Source organism: Heterodontus francisci, chromosome 38 (assembly GCF_036365525.1).
Source record: "Heterodontus francisci isolate sHetFra1 chromosome 38, sHetFra1.hap1, whole genome shotgun sequence".
Taxonomy (NCBI): Eukaryota; Metazoa; Chordata; class Chondrichthyes; order Heterodontiformes; family Heterodontidae; genus Heterodontus; species Heterodontus francisci.
Window position 1 is genome coordinate 15,633,735 of NC_090408.1, and position 17,959 is coordinate 15,651,693.

Here is a 17,959-nt window from a genome sequence, read left to right on the forward strand (position 1 = left end):
GGACATTAGTGAACCAGATAATTCAGTAGTTTCATGATCATCATTTATGAGACTAGCTTTTTATTTCAATTTATGAATTGAATTTAAATTCCCCCAGCTGCCGTGGTGGGATTTGAACTCGGGTCCCCAGAGCATTATTCTAGGCCTCTCAATCACTAGTCCAGTAACATTACCACTAAGCTACAGTTCTCTTATTTAAAGTTAATAAACTGAATCATAGTTGGGTGCCATTTACGAGGTTTTATGGGCAGCTGGTTTTAGTTAGCTGTAAAAGGCTCACTGTAAACATGTGGGATTTCTGTTCATCTAAATGTTCTGTAAACTTACATCATTTTCCAAAAAGTTGAACATACTGATCTCAGCGAGTTCCTTAGACTCTTCAAATTTGTCTACAGCTTGTCTTATTTCTTCATCGGGGATCTTACCATGGCGCTTCTTTTTGTAATCATAATCTAGACGGCGACCTTCCAATTTTTTTAAATGATGCTGATAAAAAATAAGATCATATTATGAGTCCTCCATTTGCCAAGGAATATATACTTGTAAAACATTTTTTCAATTTAAAACTTATTAACTCCCCCCATTAGGGGGCTGGAAAGGAATTTTCCAGAGGACTTTTTTCTTTATTGATCCTGGATTTTTCTCTTTCTTTTTTGCCTCCCGCAGAAGATTAAACAGTTGCTGGGGGACAGGGAGGGTAAGCAGAGGCAAGCGGGAGCATGCAGGTAGGAGAAGGGAAGAAAGTTTTTCGTTTTGGTACTCCAGTCATTGTGGTTGGTAACTTTCTTTTGGACTGTGTGGACATCAAAGACAGGTGCTGAGGTGTGCCATGTTTTGCAAGTATCTATGGCCAGAATGCAGTAGAGGAATGGCTCAACCAGTGACAGCATTGATCAGCTGTAGCCTCCTTGCTGTAATGCTGACCCATGTAGATGGTACCATGAAATGGTGAACAGGGCTATACCCTATAAAACTATGATCGCCTCTACTACAGCAGTCATCCAACAAGAATGTGGGGCGCTGAACTACTCTGTCACTTGCCTCTCGATGCATGTCTGCACACAAGGTTTCCTCGTCCTTCATTTTTGCCTTCTCTTCTTTGCCTCTCCTTTTTCAGACTTAGCAAAGGCTGCCAATGGGGTTAAGAAACTTTCTGTGCCTTTCCAAATGCTTTCAGAATTTTTGCCTCCCTAATCTGTCCTCATCCCTTTAAATTTCACTTTCATGTAATTTTCTGCTCCCGCCACTAGTGTGTTTCATGTACCAATTCAAATCTGCACCAGGACCTGTGTATAACTATGATATTGAGTTGATCCCAGAAGAAGAAAAAAAAAGTCTTGGAGAGATCTGCACCCATTTTTAGCCATTTACGTCAAAAGAAGATCTGCCCTGTGAGAAATGATGATGAATAATGTGCACTTACCACCACACCAGCTGGTTGTGATGGTTTATATACTACAAACAAATTTAAGAATATCAATTTTAGAGGGTCCCCAGTGAAGTAAATATAAGCCATAACACAGAAAAAGCAGGGTTTATTTTGTTGATGGTCTGTTTACTGTCTGATTTTAAATGCTTTCTTCCACCATTCTGAGTATTTATGTCTTAACCTAGAAATGCAGAAAAATCGAGGCTGGAAAAAAGGTCCATTTAAGTCCAGCTTCCTGCTGCTCTAGCAGATGTATTATGTTTCTGTTGATCCCCAGTTTCTTTTAATTCAGCTTAAGTGCAATAAGTTCTCAGAGAAGCCCTGATATTGACAGGAGCCAGTTTTGTAAGTGAGGGAGGGGAGTCTGGAATCCCCACAGGTTGAATTCCACAGAATGTGCCTTTTTTTCTACAGGGTCACCATGTGGAAGTAGGCCTGATTGGCAGGCTTGGCTCTCAGTCAGGTGGGGAGGACTCCGGAGTACGTCGCAGCTGTAGGAACAGGTAAGGAACCTGCTGCTGTGTTAGTGGGGGCATGGGTGGGGGTGGTGAGTCTGACTGATCCTAAAGGAGTGGATGCGGTGGCAGTGTCCAATCTCAGGGGGGTGCATGGGGAGTGGTGGGAGGGTGAGAGAGTCTGACAGCAGGGAAGCTTGGGGGTGGGGGTGGGGTGGGGGGAGGGGTTGTTAGCGGTAGGGGATAAGCAGTCCTGCTCCTCTTAGCCCACAAGCAGTGCTGTAAACTGCTTAACGTTTCTCTAAAGATGAGTTCAACTCCCTTGAGCTGCTAGATTTCCCGAGGTCTGGGAAACCTGGCTGGCTAGCGTTAAGCCTGTAAGATAGGTTAAATGTGAGGCTCCCAACCTCATTATAATATTTAAATGGAACCTGCCTCCTTGGAGCAAGTTGGCTGCTTGCCTTCTGCCCCGCCTCCATCAAACCCAGACGTGGACAGGTTTGAGGCAGGTTGGGGTTCTGTTTCAGAATTTTAACATTTTTACATCTCACCTGACCTCAGCCCACTTTTTGGGGGGAGGGTTAAAATTGCTCCCTTCATCTGAGACAATAACTGGTTAAAAAAAAGGCACAGTGACTAACTGATGGAAGCTCTCGAAACCCTTTGTAGAAACAAGCAGCACTCAATGCATCAGAAATACCGCAACAACCATTATTCACTTCCAATAACTAAATCAATTGGCATTTATAATGAACTATTTTACAAAGACTTTCACACAATACAAACTGTGCTCACAAAGACAGAAACTCACTCCAATCTCCTTTAAGTCTTTTTCTTGTAAAATTTGCAATGGATCAATAAAGTTCTGTTTTACATCAATATCAAGGGAATCCTTTACTTCTGCCATTTGTTTCAGAGCTTCACCAACATCGACCAACGCAGGGCCTAAGAAAATCAGACCAAAAACCATGACATCTCAACAAAAATCAAAATCAAAAGGAATCTCTAGTGGAGTTTTCAAATATGTTTACTACTCAGCTTTATCAAATAGTCAGAAAAGCATCTTTATTACACAAGCTAAGAACTATCTCTATTGAATCACAATTGGATAAATGATGATCTTTTAAAATAATTTTGAGACTACTTATATACCCAAAAATTCTAATTGAATAAACTCATTGTATTTCATTCTGTTCACAACCTCGCCAAAAATAAAATGCAAGATATCCTGATATAAACATTGCCACATTAACAAATTACCAATGTGGCCCCAAAAAATAATTGCATTAAAATCTGCATATTACACAGAACATCACCAATTAACCTACCAAAATTGGAATCATCTCCCAGGTCCTTTCCATTTCGGAGCATACATTCACCCAGTAGACCTTCAGGCTGAGGATAGCCTGTTGTTTTCACCTGTCCTCGGATCTTTGACATCGTGTTCAGCATACCTAACTTGGCTCTGTAGGCTTCAAAATGACATCAATCATTTAAAAGACATTAATGCAACCTGTAAATTTCACAGTGAGATGTCAAATGTAGTAGAGTTTCTGTAGAGAAATCTATAATTACCCTGGGGCTTTCAGATGCTTCTCTTTTGCCTAATAATCAAATCATTAATGCATAATTTTCCGACTTGGCATGACTGGCAGGGAGCTTTGCCCGCTGGCTACGAATGCATGATTTTCTGACCATTTTATAATTAAAGGTTGAAAACTGTGCAGCCTGTGACTGAATTTCTGAAGAATACTGCCAGAGGGGAAAGCTCCCCACCAGCTAAAGGTGGAAGTTGCCGATAAAAGTGCAATAAATATATGCATTTGCCAGAAGCAAACTGAAAAAATATCGATGCGCACTTATTCCAAATGTAAGGAAATCCAATTCTTATTTTCTTACCTGAGGACAGCAGAAACTGATTAAACACATGGGGGTAATTTTAACTTTTGAGTGATGGTATAAAATGGGCTATATCATATTGCAGATGATATTGGCTAAAGCTGGGAAATGACTAACAGAATCAACTAAGCTATTCTGATAGCTATGGCAGCTCTATCTTTTTAAACCCAATTCCATACCTTTTCTCTATCTTAATACTCAAGTAAATCTCTCTCCATTTTAAACACCTCAATTAATTTGCATAAATGGTCTTTTGGGGCAGTGCATCCACAGTGACACAACTGTTTGTGCAAAGACGTTTCTCTTGGATCCGCTTTTAACAGACTTAGCTCAGAATCGAAAAGAAAATGCTTGCTTTTTGGATTCCTCGACTAGAAGGTAGTCATTCTCTCATGAGTCAATTGTCTCAGAATGTTAAATACTTTGATCAGATCATCCTTAGCCTTCTCATCTCCAGCAAAGATATCCAAAATTTAACCAAGTGTTTCCATTACAGCTCTGTCCCTTCAAGTATCATCCTGGTGAATGGTCAGTAGATGTTCTCCAAAGAATGACTGCCCAAAATTGAACAGAAAATTCTAAATGAGTTCTAACCAACACAATGTATAACTGCAGTTGAACTTCAATCCTTGCATATATTACAACTTTTGTGATGAAACTCAATATCCTATTTGCTATACTAATCTTGCAAATTTACTTGTATTGACTTGCACGCCAAGACCCCGAAATCCTTTTGTTCAACTATCTGCCTTGTGCTTTCCCATTTAGATTGGAATCCCATCCGCCATTCTTGCATCCAAAATATAATAAATCTCATTTTGTTACATTAAGTTGCATCTGGCAATATTTCACCCTTTCACTGAAGCTATTGAAATTTCTTGCTCTCGCCTTCTCAATTCACTGTGCTTCCTTTCCTACTGTTCCAGAAAAGTCATATTCTCACCAAAAGCACCAAAACAGGAAATCATAATGGAAAATAAAAAAGTTATTTTTTTTAAAACACCATTTCATACCTGGATTTGGTTGTAAGTACTCGGTGGTTTTAGACAGAACCTCTGCCACAGCTTTGCTTGTAGCTTCTATTTTCTTAAAATAAGAAAAAAAAAATCAAAGTTCTTGTGAAAATGAAACAAGGAATGTACACAATAGCCATCGTTAATACTTCTGTATAAAACTCCTCCATATTATGGCTAAACATAGAAAGTGCATGAACTCCAGGAGTACATTACCAAAGTTGCCACCTCTCCACATATCAATAAGTCAAGGTCTACACCCAACATTTTTCTAGATAACGCTTCATTTAAGAAACTTCTCACTTAGAATTTGGAGCAGTTTCCTTCACTGCACATGCAGGATCAGCCCACTCAAAACTATTTTGTTCTGTCGCCAGAGAAGGATTGATGCACTCAACTGAATATTACTATCCACATGGTATCAAGAAGCAACTGAAGGCACTAGATAATGCAAAGGCTATGGATCCTGACAATATCCCTGCAGTTGTACTGGAGACTTGTGCCGCAGAACCAGCAGCGCCCCGAGCCAAGCTGTTCTAGTACAGCTGCAACACTAGCATCCATCCAACAATGTGGAAAATTGCCCAAATATGTCCAGTCCACAAAAAGCAGGACAAATCCAATCTGGCCAATTACTAGCCCATCCACCTATTCTCGATCATCAGCAAAGCGATGGAAGGTGCCGTCAACAGTGCTATCAAGCATCATTTAAACAACAATATGCTCACCGACGCTCAGTTTGTGTTCTGCCAAGGCCAATTGGCTCCAGACCTCATTACAGACTTGGTTCAAACATGGACAAAAGAGCTGACTACAAGAGGCGAGGTGAGAGTGACTGCCCTTGATTGACCTCAAGGCAGCACTTGACCGAGCATGGTATCAAGGAAGACTAGCAAAATTTAAGTCACTGGGAATCAGAGGCAATATGGATAGAGCTCAGGAATAGGAAGGGTGCAGTCATGATGTTGGGGGTTTACTACAGGCCTCCCAACAGCAAGCAGGAGATGGAGGAGCAAATATGTAGACAGATTTTGGAAAGATGTAAAAGAAACAGGGTTGTAGTGGTGGGTGATTTTAACTTCCCCAATATTGACTGGGACTCACTTAGTGCTAGGGGTTTGGATGGGGCAGAATTTGTAAGGAGCATCCAGGAGGGATTCTTGAAACAATATGTAGATAGTCCAACTAGGGAAGGGGTCGTACTGGATCTGGTATTGGGGAATGAGCCCGGTCAGGTGGTGGAAGTCTCAGTAGGAGAGCATTTCAGGAACAGTGACCACAATTCCATAAGTTTTAAGGTGCTTGTGGATAAGGATAAGAGTAGTCCTCGGGTGAAGGTGCTAAATTGGGGGAAGGCTAATTATAACAATATTAGGCAGGAACTGAAGAATTTAGATTGGGGGCGGCTGTTTGAGGGTAAATCAACATCTGACATGTGGGAGTCCTTCAAAGGTCAGTTGATTAGAATCCAGGACCGGCATGTTGCTGTGAGGAAGAAGGATAAGTTTGGCAAGTTTCGGGAACCTTGGATAATGAGGGATATTGTGAGCCGAGTCAGAAAGAAAAAGGAAGCATTCATAAGGGCTAGAAGACTAGGAACAGACGAAGCCCTTGAGGAGTACAAAGAAAGTAGGAAGGACCTTAAGCAAGGAGTCAGGAGGGCTAAAGGGGATCACAAAAAGTCATTGGCAAACAGGATTAAGGAGAACCCCAAGGCTTTTTATAAGTATATAAAAAGAGCAAGAGGGTAACTCAGGGAAAGGGTAGGCCCACTCAAGGACAGAGGAGGGAATCTATGCGTGGAGCCAGAGGAATGGGCAAGGTACTAAATGAGTACTTTGCATCAGTATTCAGCAAAGAGAAAGACTTGGTGGATGATGAGTCTAGGGAAGGGAGTGTAGATAGTCAGGGTCATGTCATTATCAAAAAGGAGGTGCTGTTGGGCGTCTTGCAAAGTATTAAGGTAGATAAGTCCCCAGGGCCTGATGGGATCTACCCCAGAATACAGAGGGAGACAAGGGAGGAAATTGCTGGGGCCTTAACAGAAATCTCTGTATCCTCATTGGCCACAGGTGAGGTCCCAGAGGACTGGAGAATAGCCAATGTTGTTCCTTTGTTTAAGAAAGGTAGCAAGGATAATCCAGGAAATTATAGGCCGGTGAGCCTTATGTCAGTGGTAGGGAAATTATTGGAGAGGATTCTTCGGGACAGGATTTACTCCCATTTGGAAACAAATGAACTTATTAGCGAGAGGCAGCATGGTTTTGTGAAGGGGAGGTCGTGTCTCACTAACTGAGTTTTTTGAGGAAGTGACGAAAATGACTGATGAAGGAAAAGCAGTGGATGTTGTCTACATGGACTTCAGTAAAGCCTTTGACAAGATCCCTCATGGCAGACTGGTACAAAAGGTGAAGTCACACGGGATCAGAGGTGAGTTGGCAAGATGGATACAGAACTGGCTCGGTCATTGAAGACAGAGGGTAGCAGTGGAAGGGTGCTTTTCTGTATGGAGGGCTGTTACTAGTGGTGTTACGCAGGGATCGGTGCTGGGACCTTTGCTGTTTGTAGTATATATATATATATATATATATATATATATATATATATATATATATATATATATATATATATATATATATATATATGTGATTTGGAGGAAATTGTAGCTGGTCTGATTAGTAAGTTTGTGGACGACACGAAAGTTGGTGGAGTTGCGGACAGTGATGAGGATTGTCAGAGGATACAGCAGGATATAGATCGGTTGGAAACTTGGGAGGAGAAATGACAGATGGAGTTTAATCCAGACAAATGTGAGGTAATGCATTTTGGAAGGTCTAATGCAGGTGGGAAGTATACAGTAAATGGCAGAACCCTTAGGAGTATTGACAAGCAGAGAGATCTGGGCGTACAGGTCCACAGGTCACTGAAAGTGGCAACGCAGGTGGATAAGGTAATCAAGAAGGCATAAGGCATGCTTGTCTTCATCGGTCGGAGCACAGAGTATAAAAATTGGCAAGTCATGCTGCACCTGTACAGAACCTTAGTTAGGCCACACTTGGAATATTGCGTGCAATTCTGGTCACCACACTACCAGAAGGATGTGGAGGCTTTGGAGAGGGTACAGAAGAGGTTTACCAGGATGTTGCCTGGTCTGGAGGGTATTAGCTATGAGGAGAGGTTGGATAAACTCAGATTGTTTTCACTGGAACGATGGAGGTGGAGGGGCGACATGATAGAGCTTTACAAAGTTGTGAGTGACATGGACAGAGTGGATAGTCAGAAGCTTTTTCCCAGGTGAAAGAGTCAGTTACTAGGGGACATAGGTTTAAGGTGCGAGGGGCAAAGTTTAGAGGGGATGTGCGAGGCAAGTTCTTTACACAGAGGGTGGTGAGTGCCTGGAACTTGCGAGCTTGCTGCCGGGGGAGGTGCTGGAAGCAGGCACGATAGCGACATTTAAGAGGCATCTTGACAAATACATGAATAGGATGGGAATAGAGGGATACGGACCCTGGAAGTGCAGAAGGTTTTAGTTTGGACAGGCATAAAGATCGGAGCAGGCTTGGAGGGCCGAATGGCCTGTTCCTGTGCTGTACTGTTCTTTGGTTATAGTCATATCTAGCACAAAGGGAGATGGTTGTAGTTGTTGGAGGCCAATCATCTCAACCCCAGGACATCACTGCAGGAGCTCCTCAGGGTAGTGTCTTATGCCCAACCATCTTCAGCTGCTTTATCAATGACCTTCCCTCCATCAATAAGGTCAGAAGTGGGGATGTTCGCTGATGATTGTACGATGTTCAGTACCATTCACAACTCCTCAGGTACCAAAGCAGTCCGTGTCCATAATGCAACAAGATATGGACCACATTCAGGCTTGGGTTAAGTGGTAAGTAGCATTCGCTTCACACAAGGGCTAGACAATGATGATCTCCAACAAAAGAATCTAACCATTTCCCCTTCATTTTCAATGGCATTACCATCGCTGAATCCCCCACTATCAACATCCTGGGGGTTACCATTGACCAAAATCTTAACTGGGCGAGCACATAAATACTGTGGCTACCAGAGCCGATTAGAGGCTGGGAATTCTGTGGCAAGTAACTCATTTCCTGACTCCCCAAAGCCTGTCCACCATCTACAAGGCACAAGTCAGGAGTGCGATGGAATACTCTCCACTTGCCTGGATGAGTGCGGCTCCAATACCATTCAGGAAGCTCAACGCCATCTAGGACAAAGCAGCCCGCTTGATTGGCAGCCCATCCATCACCTCAAACATTCACTCCTTCCACCACTGACATAGTGGCAGCAGTGTGCACCATATACAAGATGGACTGCAGTACCTTCCAAACGCATGATCTTTTCCACCTAGAAGAGTTAGGGCAGCAAACACGTGGGAGCACTACCATCTGCAAGTTCCCTTCCAAGCCACACACCATCCTGACTTGAAAATATATTGCCGTTCCTTCACTGTGGCTGATCAAAATCCTGGAACTCCATCTTGAACAGCACTGTGGGTACCCGCACCAGTTCAAGATGGCAGTTCACCACCTCCATTTCAAGGGCGATTCGGGATGGACAACAAATGCTGGCCTTGCCAACAATATCCACATCCCATGAAAACAAATTTTAAAAATGCCAAGTTTCTTCATTGTTTCATGGCTTGCTTTAACTAAAATACAGAGGTCAAGGAATATGACTTTTTTGGTAGAAAGCAACATGAAAACAAGAGTAAATTCAAAGCATGAGGGCTTAAAACTGAACTACATAAATTTAATATTCCATAAAAGCCCAGAAAAATACAGCTGAGAAAACATCTGGGGAAATACACACAGATATTTGTAGATAGTGCATGAATCATGAAATACTGAAGAGGAAGTATCCCTGGACAGCAAGTTGTACAGCAGATGCAGACATGGCCAGCCTCCCATCTTCCATACTATTCCAAACTTGACCTCATACAAAATTCTACTGCCTGTATGCTAATTTGCACCAAGTTCCATCCGCCCATCATCCTGTACTCACCAACTTACTGTGGCTCCCGGTCAAGTTACGCCTTCAATTTAAGATGGTCACCCTTGAGTTCAAGTCCCTCCATTACCTCGCCCATCCCTATCTCTAACGTTTTTCAGCCTACAACCCTCCAAGATCTCTGCCCTCCTCCAATTCTGGTCTGTTATGCAACCCTACCATTGTGGGATCTGCCTTCAGCTGTCTCGGCCCCAAGTTCTGGAATTGCTTCTAAAATGCTATATATTTCTCCACTTCTCTCTCCCCATTTAGAGGTTCCTTCAAACCTAAATCACCATCTGTCCTGATATATCCCTAAGTGGCTTGGTGTCAAATTTTGTTTGGTAATGCTCCTGTGAAGTGTATTGGGATATTGTACAAGGTTAAAGGCACTATAAAAATGCAAACTGTTGTTGTAAGACTATCAGAAAGCAGTACTGAGGGATGCTAGGGTGCAGTCATGTGCTGTTTCTTAGATGCTATTAACAAATCCTAGTTACAGCTGGTACTTTCTTTGAAGTGTTCAAATCAATTGTTCTCTATTTGAAGGATTTCATCTTGGCTTTGCCCCTGTGCAAGGACGGTTGACCTCTACACTACAGGCCCCAAGTTCTCCCTCCGAATTCCAAAGACATTCAATTTATGCCAATTGTTGGGTAGCATCACCTACCCATTCTCTCAAACCAACTTCTGATGCAAGGGATGGCAAGACTTTAAACAGCAGTCTCGCACCAATATGAATATCAGTAAATAGATAAAGCTTCTGGTAAATTATACAATAATGTACAGTCAGCATAAGAGAATCTTTCCTAAAATTTGGAGAAACCTTTGATAGTTCTATGAACAAGGAAAATTAAGACAAAGTCTAAATAGTGTAAGATTGTAATTGATGCTGGTAACAAAAAAGTGCCTTAAGTAAATATATGGAGATAATGTCTTATCGATGGAAGTATTGCATTGTTCTATCTGAAATTATTATAATTGTAGAAAATATCCTAATTTTCCAAGTTGTAAAAGTTGTATAGGGGGAGAAATTTGTTCGCAGCAGGCTTGTGTCGATTCCCCGGGGACAGGCAGAGCCGTGGATCGTGACCCACACGATGTCCTTCATTGATATCTTTGAAGACGACTGCACAGGCTGTGCAAAAAGCAGCCCTGGGCAAAATCTATGGAGTCTGCTTAGTGCTGCTAGAAGCAGTGTAGTGCTAGAAGCAGCACTACACAAATGAATTTCTCCAATGTACAGTTTAAACATTTAATTCCATATATGACCTGATATTTAATCATTCTGAGAAAGAATTCCTATGGAATTTAGGGCTCAAAAGGAACTACACAATTGCCAGTAAAGTAAACCAAGATAGAGGTACCATAGCAAAAAACAAAATAAATCTACTATACAACATCTAATAGTAAATATACTTGAGTTTTCTTAAAAGTACACTAAGGCCACCATCTTATCATGGTTTCGAAGGCTGCAGAAACACCTATGCAGTCATATTCAGCTGGCCTCTGACACCGGAAACATCAGAGGAATGTATGATGGCATTAAGAGAGCTTTTGGGCCAACCATCAAGAAGATCGCCCCTCTCAAATCTAAATCAGGGGACATAATCACTGACCAACGCAAGCAAATGGACCGCTGGGTTGAGCACTACCTAGAAATGTACTCCAGGGAGAATGTTGTCGCTGAGACTGCCGTCAATGCAGCCCAGCCTCTACCAGTCATGGATGAGCTGGATGTACAGCCAACAAAATCAGAACTCAGTGATGCCATTGATTCTCTAGCCAGCGGAAAAGCCCCTGGGAAGGACGGCATTACCCCTGAAATAATCAAGAGTGCCAAGCCTGCTATACTCTCAGCACTACATGAACTGCTTTGCCTGTGCTGGGACGAGGGAGCAGTACCTCAGGACATGCGCGATGCCAATATCATCACCCTCTATAAAAACAAAGGTGACCGATGTGACTGCAACGACTACCATGGAATCTCCCTGCTCAGCATAGTGGGGAAGTCTTTGCTCGAGTCGTTTTAAACAGGCTCCAGAAGCTGGCCGAGCGCGTCTACCCTGAGGCACAGTGCGGCTTTCGTGCAGAGAGATCGACCATTGACATGCTGTTCTCCCTTCGTCAGATACAGGAGAAATGCCGTGAACAACAGATGCCCCTCTACATTGCTTTCATTGATATCACCAAAGCCTTTGACCTAGTCAGCAGACGTGGTCTCTTCAGACTACTAGAAAAGATTGGATGTCCACCAAAGCTACTAAGCATCATCACCTCATTCCATGACAATATGAAAGACACAATTCAGCATGGCGGCTCCTCATCAGACCCAAAGTCCAAAGTACGAAAAGTCCTCATCAGAGAACTCCTCTTAGCTGACGATGCTGCATTAACATCTCACACTGAAGAGTGCCTGCAGAGTCTCATCGACAGGTTTGCGGCTGCCTGCAATGAAGTTGGCCTAACCATCAGCGTCAAGAAAACAAACATCATGGGACAGGACGTCAGAAATGCTCCATCCATCAATATTGGCGACCACGCTCTGGAAGTGGTTCAAGAGTTCACCTACCTAGGCTCAACTATCACCAGTAACCTGTCTCTAGATGCAGAAATCAAGTGCATGAGAAAAGCTTCCACTGCTATGTCCAGACTGGCCAAGAGAGTGTGGGAAAATGGCGCACTGACACGGAACACAAAAGTCCGAGTGTATCAAGCCTGTGTCCTCAGTACCTTGCTCTATGGCAGCGAGGCCTGGACAACGTATGTCAGCCAAGAGCGACGTCTCAATTCATTCCATCTTCGCTGTGTCCGGAGAATACTTGGCATCAGGTGGCAGGACCGTATCTCCAACACAGAAGTCCTCGAGGCGGCCAACATCCCCAGCTTATACACACTACTGAGTCAGCAGCGTTTGAGATGGCTTGGCCATGTGAGCCGCATGGAAGATGGCAGGATCCCCAAAGACACATTGTACAGCGAGCTCGCCACGGGTATCAGACCCACCGGTCGTCCAAGTCTCCACTTTAAAAACATCTGCAAACGTGACATGAAGTCCTGTGACATTGATCACAAGTCGTGGGAGGCATCGTTTGCCAGAGCTGGCGGGCAGCCATAAAGACGGGGCTAAAGTGTGGCGAGTCGAAGAGACTTAGCAGTTGGCAGGAAAAAAGACAGAGGCGCAAGGGGAGAGCCAACTGTGTAACAGCCCCAACAAACAAATTTTTCTGCAGCACCTGTGGAAGAGCCTGTCACTCTAGAATTGGCCTTTATAGCCACTCCAGGCGCTGCTCCACACACCATTGAACACCTCCAGGTGCTTACCCATTGTCTCTCGAGATATGGAGGCCAAAGAGTGATTTGCAAATTTAAAAACATCCAGTCTAAGATTGTAATGCACATAAGCAGGATGTGGGTTTATTGCTGGTATCAAACACAGTGAATTCCCAGTCTAATCTGAAATACTGCAGTAAACAAATGAACGTACAGTATGTACTTGAGTTGCAGTAGGGGAAAATTGGTCCATCGCTCTGGACCGCACTGGAGTATCTCCTCGCAGAAGGTCGACATCTGGGAACGAGCTGCGCTTCTCCAATTCATGCATCCTGAACATTCCCGATTTTCATTGCTCCGCCATTGGGGGCCGAGCCTTCAGCTGCCTCGGCCCTAAGCTCTGGAATCCCCTCCCGACAACTCTCCACCTTTGTCTCCTCCTTTAAGACACGTCTTAAAACCTCTTTGATCGAGCTTTTGGTCATCTGACCCAATATCTCCTTTTGTGGCTCACTGTCAAATTCTGTTTAATAATGTTCCTGTGAAGCGCCTTGGGATGTTCTAAGTTAAAGGTGCTATATAAATTCAAGTTGCTGCTGCCTGTTTGCTCCATCAGTTGGGGAATAAATTATGTTGCAGGCTTTGTGAAAAATATCTTTAAAGACAGGATAATAATTCGACCCCACCCATCCCAGCTATTAAATAGTTTGAAAAGTTAAAACTTAACCTAATCTTTCCAAGAATCAGGTATTTACATTTTTTGGCAGGATTTATAAATTAGACAGCAGGTGGCACTCTACACACTTTAGAATAAGCTGTTTTGAGTCCGAATATTCTAACAGTACTGTTGTATTTCGTATGATATGGTGACTACACCTAACCATAGAACACTGCAACTGAAGCAACCCATCAACCTGGTGCTGGTTTCTTCCTCCATATCAGCCACATCATCTAATCCCAAACTCCTAATCATTTTCCATGCCCTTTATTATTCTTCATTTTCAAATTACTTTCTAAAAGAATTTATGGACTCTGTTTCAGCCACTTAGGTGCCAGGTAGTTCCACACACTAACCACTGACTGTGTGAAAAGACACAGCTTTTTTTAATAAGCTCACCCTCAATTCTTTTTGAGATTAGTTTAAATTTAATCCCTCTAATTACCATCTCATCAGCCAGTGGAAAGAGTCCATCATTACTTACCTTGTGGTAAATATCATAACTTTGAAGACCTCGATCACATCATCTTGTCTGCTTTAGCTGAAAGCCCGAATTTTTCAAATCTCTCTTCCTAAATGAAACTCACATCTTACAATCGACAAGGCTGTGGTATAAACTATTCAAGGGATTTCAAATATTTTCTCTCGTATACAACATTTGAAATATTTGTTGCATTTAACCATCGACTTGATTTTTTTTTGTTCCTATTGTTATTTGCTTACATAGGAGCACCTTTACTTACCCGTTCCATTTCTACAAAGTCCTCGTCTAGTTTTGTTCCTTCAGCTCCACCCATTTTTTCACTAACAAACTGAAAAACAAAAACATTAAAAATGTCAAAAAGCCAGCTGTACACAAATGTATTGTACATGAAAATACAAATACAATTAGCAGCTAAACATAAATCTGCAATACATTTAATAAAAAACAGCGATTAATTTATGTTGCTCATACTCCTGAAGAGTAGCAAATGGATACACTGTATGCGATCCCCATGTGAATACAGGAGGAGAAACCATATGAATGAACAAGAATGGAGGAGAAGATAGAGATGTAGCCAGGTGAGGCAACCTTTGAGAGGGAGAGGAGCTACCATCAGTAGGTCAGGTCTCTATCAGTCTTCTAATGTCAATGTACCCTTCAAAGATGAGATCATGGGCAAGGGATATCTTGTTTGTGAGGGTGAATCTAGTAAATTTTGAAATGCAATGGAGAGCAAGAAATGCTGTCAGGTTGAGAGAAGGCAGGGTTTGGGACACATGGAAGGAGAGTGTAGGGATGAAAAAGATGTCAAAAGTGGACCCAGAGGACTACGATAGAACAGGCAAATGAAGGGAGTGGAGTGGCCTACATCCCAGGGTTCTAAAAGAGGTAGCTGCAGAGACAGTGGATGTGCTGTTTATGATTTTCCAAAATTCCCTAGATTCTAGAATGGTGTCAGCAAATTGGAAGTTAGCAAATGCGAGAAAGAAGGGAGGGGAAAACAGGGAACTGCAGGCCAGATAGCCTGACATCAGATCAGGAAAATGCTGGAATCTATTAAGGAAGTCTTAATGCACTTGGAAGATTATAGTATGATCAGACAGAGTCAACGTGGTTTTATGAAAGAGAAATTGTGTTTGACAATTTATTGCGGTTTTTTGAGGATCGAACAATGAGGATAGAGAAAGGGGAACATATAGATTTAGTTATACTTGGATTTCCAAAAGGCATGCGATAAGGTGCTACACAAAAGGTTAATAGGCAAGACAAGGGGTCACGGAGTTGGGGCTAATATATTAACATGGATAGAGGATTGGTTAATTGACAGGAAGCAAAGAGTAGAGATAAACGGGGCATTTTCAAGTTGGCAGGTTGGAACTAATGGAGCGCTGCAAGCATCAGTGCTTCAGTAACTGAGGAGTCACAAATGGTGCTGAACATTGTAGAATCATCAGTCAAGATCCCCACTTCTAACTTTAATATGGAGAGAAGGGCTTCAATGAAGCAGCTGATGATTGGGCCTAGGAGACTATCCTGAGGAGATCCTGCAGTGATATTCTGGGACTGAAATGATTGGCCTCCAACCACCACAACCATCATCCTATGTGCTATGTATGACTCCAATCAGTGGAGTGTTTTCCCCCTGATTCCCATTGACTCCAATTTTGCTAGGGCTCCTTGATGCCACATTTGGTCAAATGCTGCCTTGATGTCAAGGGCAGTCAACTGTCACCTTGCCTCTGGTATTCAGCTCTTTTGTCCATGCTTGGACCAAGGCTGTAATGAGTTCAGTAGCCAAATGGCTCTGGTGGAATCTAAAATGAGCATTGGTGAGCAAGTTATTGCTGTGTACGCGCTGCTTGATAGCATTGTCGACGATGCCTTCCATCACTTTGCTAATAATTGAGAGTAGACTGATGGGGGCGGCAATTGGCCGGGCTGGATTTATCCTGCTTTTTGTGGCCAGGACATACCTGGCCAATTTTCCACATTGTCAGGTAGATGGCAGTGTGGTAGCTGTACTGGAACAGCTTGGCTAGGGGTGTGGCTAGTTGTGGAGCACAAGTCTTCAGTACAATTGCAGGGATGTCGTCAGGGCCCATAGCCTTTGCTGTATCTAATGCCTTCAGCGGTTTCTTGATATCACGTGGTTGCAGCACTCCATTAGTTACAGCCTGCCAACTTGAAAATGCCCCATTAATCTCTACTCTTTGCTTCCTGCCCATTAACTAATCCTCTACCATGTTAATATATTAGCCCCAACGCTGTGAGCCTTTGTCTTGCCTATTAACCTTTTGTGTAGCACCTTATTGCATGCATTTGGAAATCCAAGTATAACTACATCTGTGATGCTGGGGACCTCAGGAGGAGGTCGTGATACATCGCCCACTCAGCTGTTCTGGCTGAAGATGGTGGAAAATGCTTCAGTCTTGTTTTTTTCACTGACGTGCTGGGCTCTCCCATCATTCAGGATGGGGATATTTGTGGAGCCTCCTGCTCCTGTTAGTTGTTTAATTATCGACCACTATTCACAACTGGATGTGGCAAGACTGCAGAGCTTTGATCTGATTTGTTGCTCGTGGGATTGCTTAGCTCTGTCTATAGCATGCTGCTTCTGTTTAGTATGCAAGTAGTCCTAATTTGTATCTTCATTAGGTTGGCACCTCATTTTTAGGTATGCCTGGTGCTGCTCCTGGCATGCTCTCCTGCATTCCTCATTGAACCAGGGTTGATCCCCTGGCTTGAGGCAATGGTAGAGTGAGGGATATGCTGGACCATGAAGTTACAGATTGTGGTCGAATGCAATTCTGTTGTTGCTAATGACCTACAGTGCCTCATGGATGTCCAGCTTTGAACTCCTGAACCTGTTCTGAATCCATCCCATTTAGCACAGTGGTAGTGCCACACAACATGATGGAGAGTATCCTCAGTGTGAAGACAGGATTTGGTCTCCACAAGGACTGTGCAGCAGTCACTCCTAGCAATACTGTCATGGACTGATGCATCTGCGACAGGTAGAATTCAAGAGGTGAGGCGAGAGTGACTGCCCTTGACATCAAGGTAGCATTTGAACGAGTGTGGTATTAAGGAACCCTAGCAAAACTGGAGTCAATGGGAATCACAGGGAAAACTCTCCACTGGTTGGAATCATACCTAGCACAAAGGAATAAGCATGTGGTTGTTGGAAGCCAATCGTTTCAGCCCAGGACACTGCTGCAGGAGTTCCTCAGGGTAGTGTCCTAGGCCCCACCATCTTCAGCTGCTTCATCAATGACATTCCCTCCATCAAAAAGTCAGAAGTGAGGATATTCGCTGATGATTGCACAGTGTTCAGTACTATTTGCAACTCCTCAGATAACAAAGCAGTCCGTGTCCATATGAAGCAAGACCTGGACAACATCCAGGCTTGGGCTGATAAGTGGCAATTAACATTCGTGCCACACAAGTGCCAGGCAATGACCATCTCGAACAAGAGAGAATCTAACCATCTCCCCTCGACATTCAACCACTGCTGAATCCCCCATCAATATCCTGAGGGGTTACCATTGACTAGAAATTTAACTGAACCAGCCATATAAATACTGTGGCTACAAGAGCAGGTCAAAGGTTGGGAAGTCTGCAGCGAGTAACTCATCTCCTGACGCCCCAAAGCAATGTCCACCATCTACAAGGCAGAAGGCAGGA

General features: G+C 43.2%; 1 protein-coding gene across 5 annotated transcripts in view; it reads right to left on the reverse strand.

The window, feature by feature from the left end:
- The window catches only part of sh3gl3a (SH3-domain GRB2-like 3a), a 154,358-nt gene that overhangs the window by 9,919 nt on the left and 126,480 nt on the right, over positions 1 to 17,959 (reverse strand). For 4 of the 5 annotated variants that reach the window (XM_068017608.1, XM_068017607.1, XM_068017609.1 and 1 more), the window contains 5 exons: positions 14,535 to 14,603; positions 4,797 to 4,869; positions 3,213 to 3,356; positions 2,696 to 2,829; positions 328 to 486 (listed from right to left, as the gene is read on the reverse strand). In XM_068017608.1, coding sequence (XP_067873709.1) covers positions 328 to 486; positions 2,696 to 2,829; positions 3,213 to 3,356; positions 4,797 to 4,869; positions 14,535 to 14,603 — 579 coding nt within the window. Of the gene's footprint in view, positions 1 to 327; positions 487 to 2,695; positions 2,830 to 3,212; positions 3,357 to 4,796; positions 4,870 to 14,534; positions 14,604 to 17,959 lie in introns of those variants that run through there. The other variant, XM_068017611.1, reaches the window with a different exon arrangement.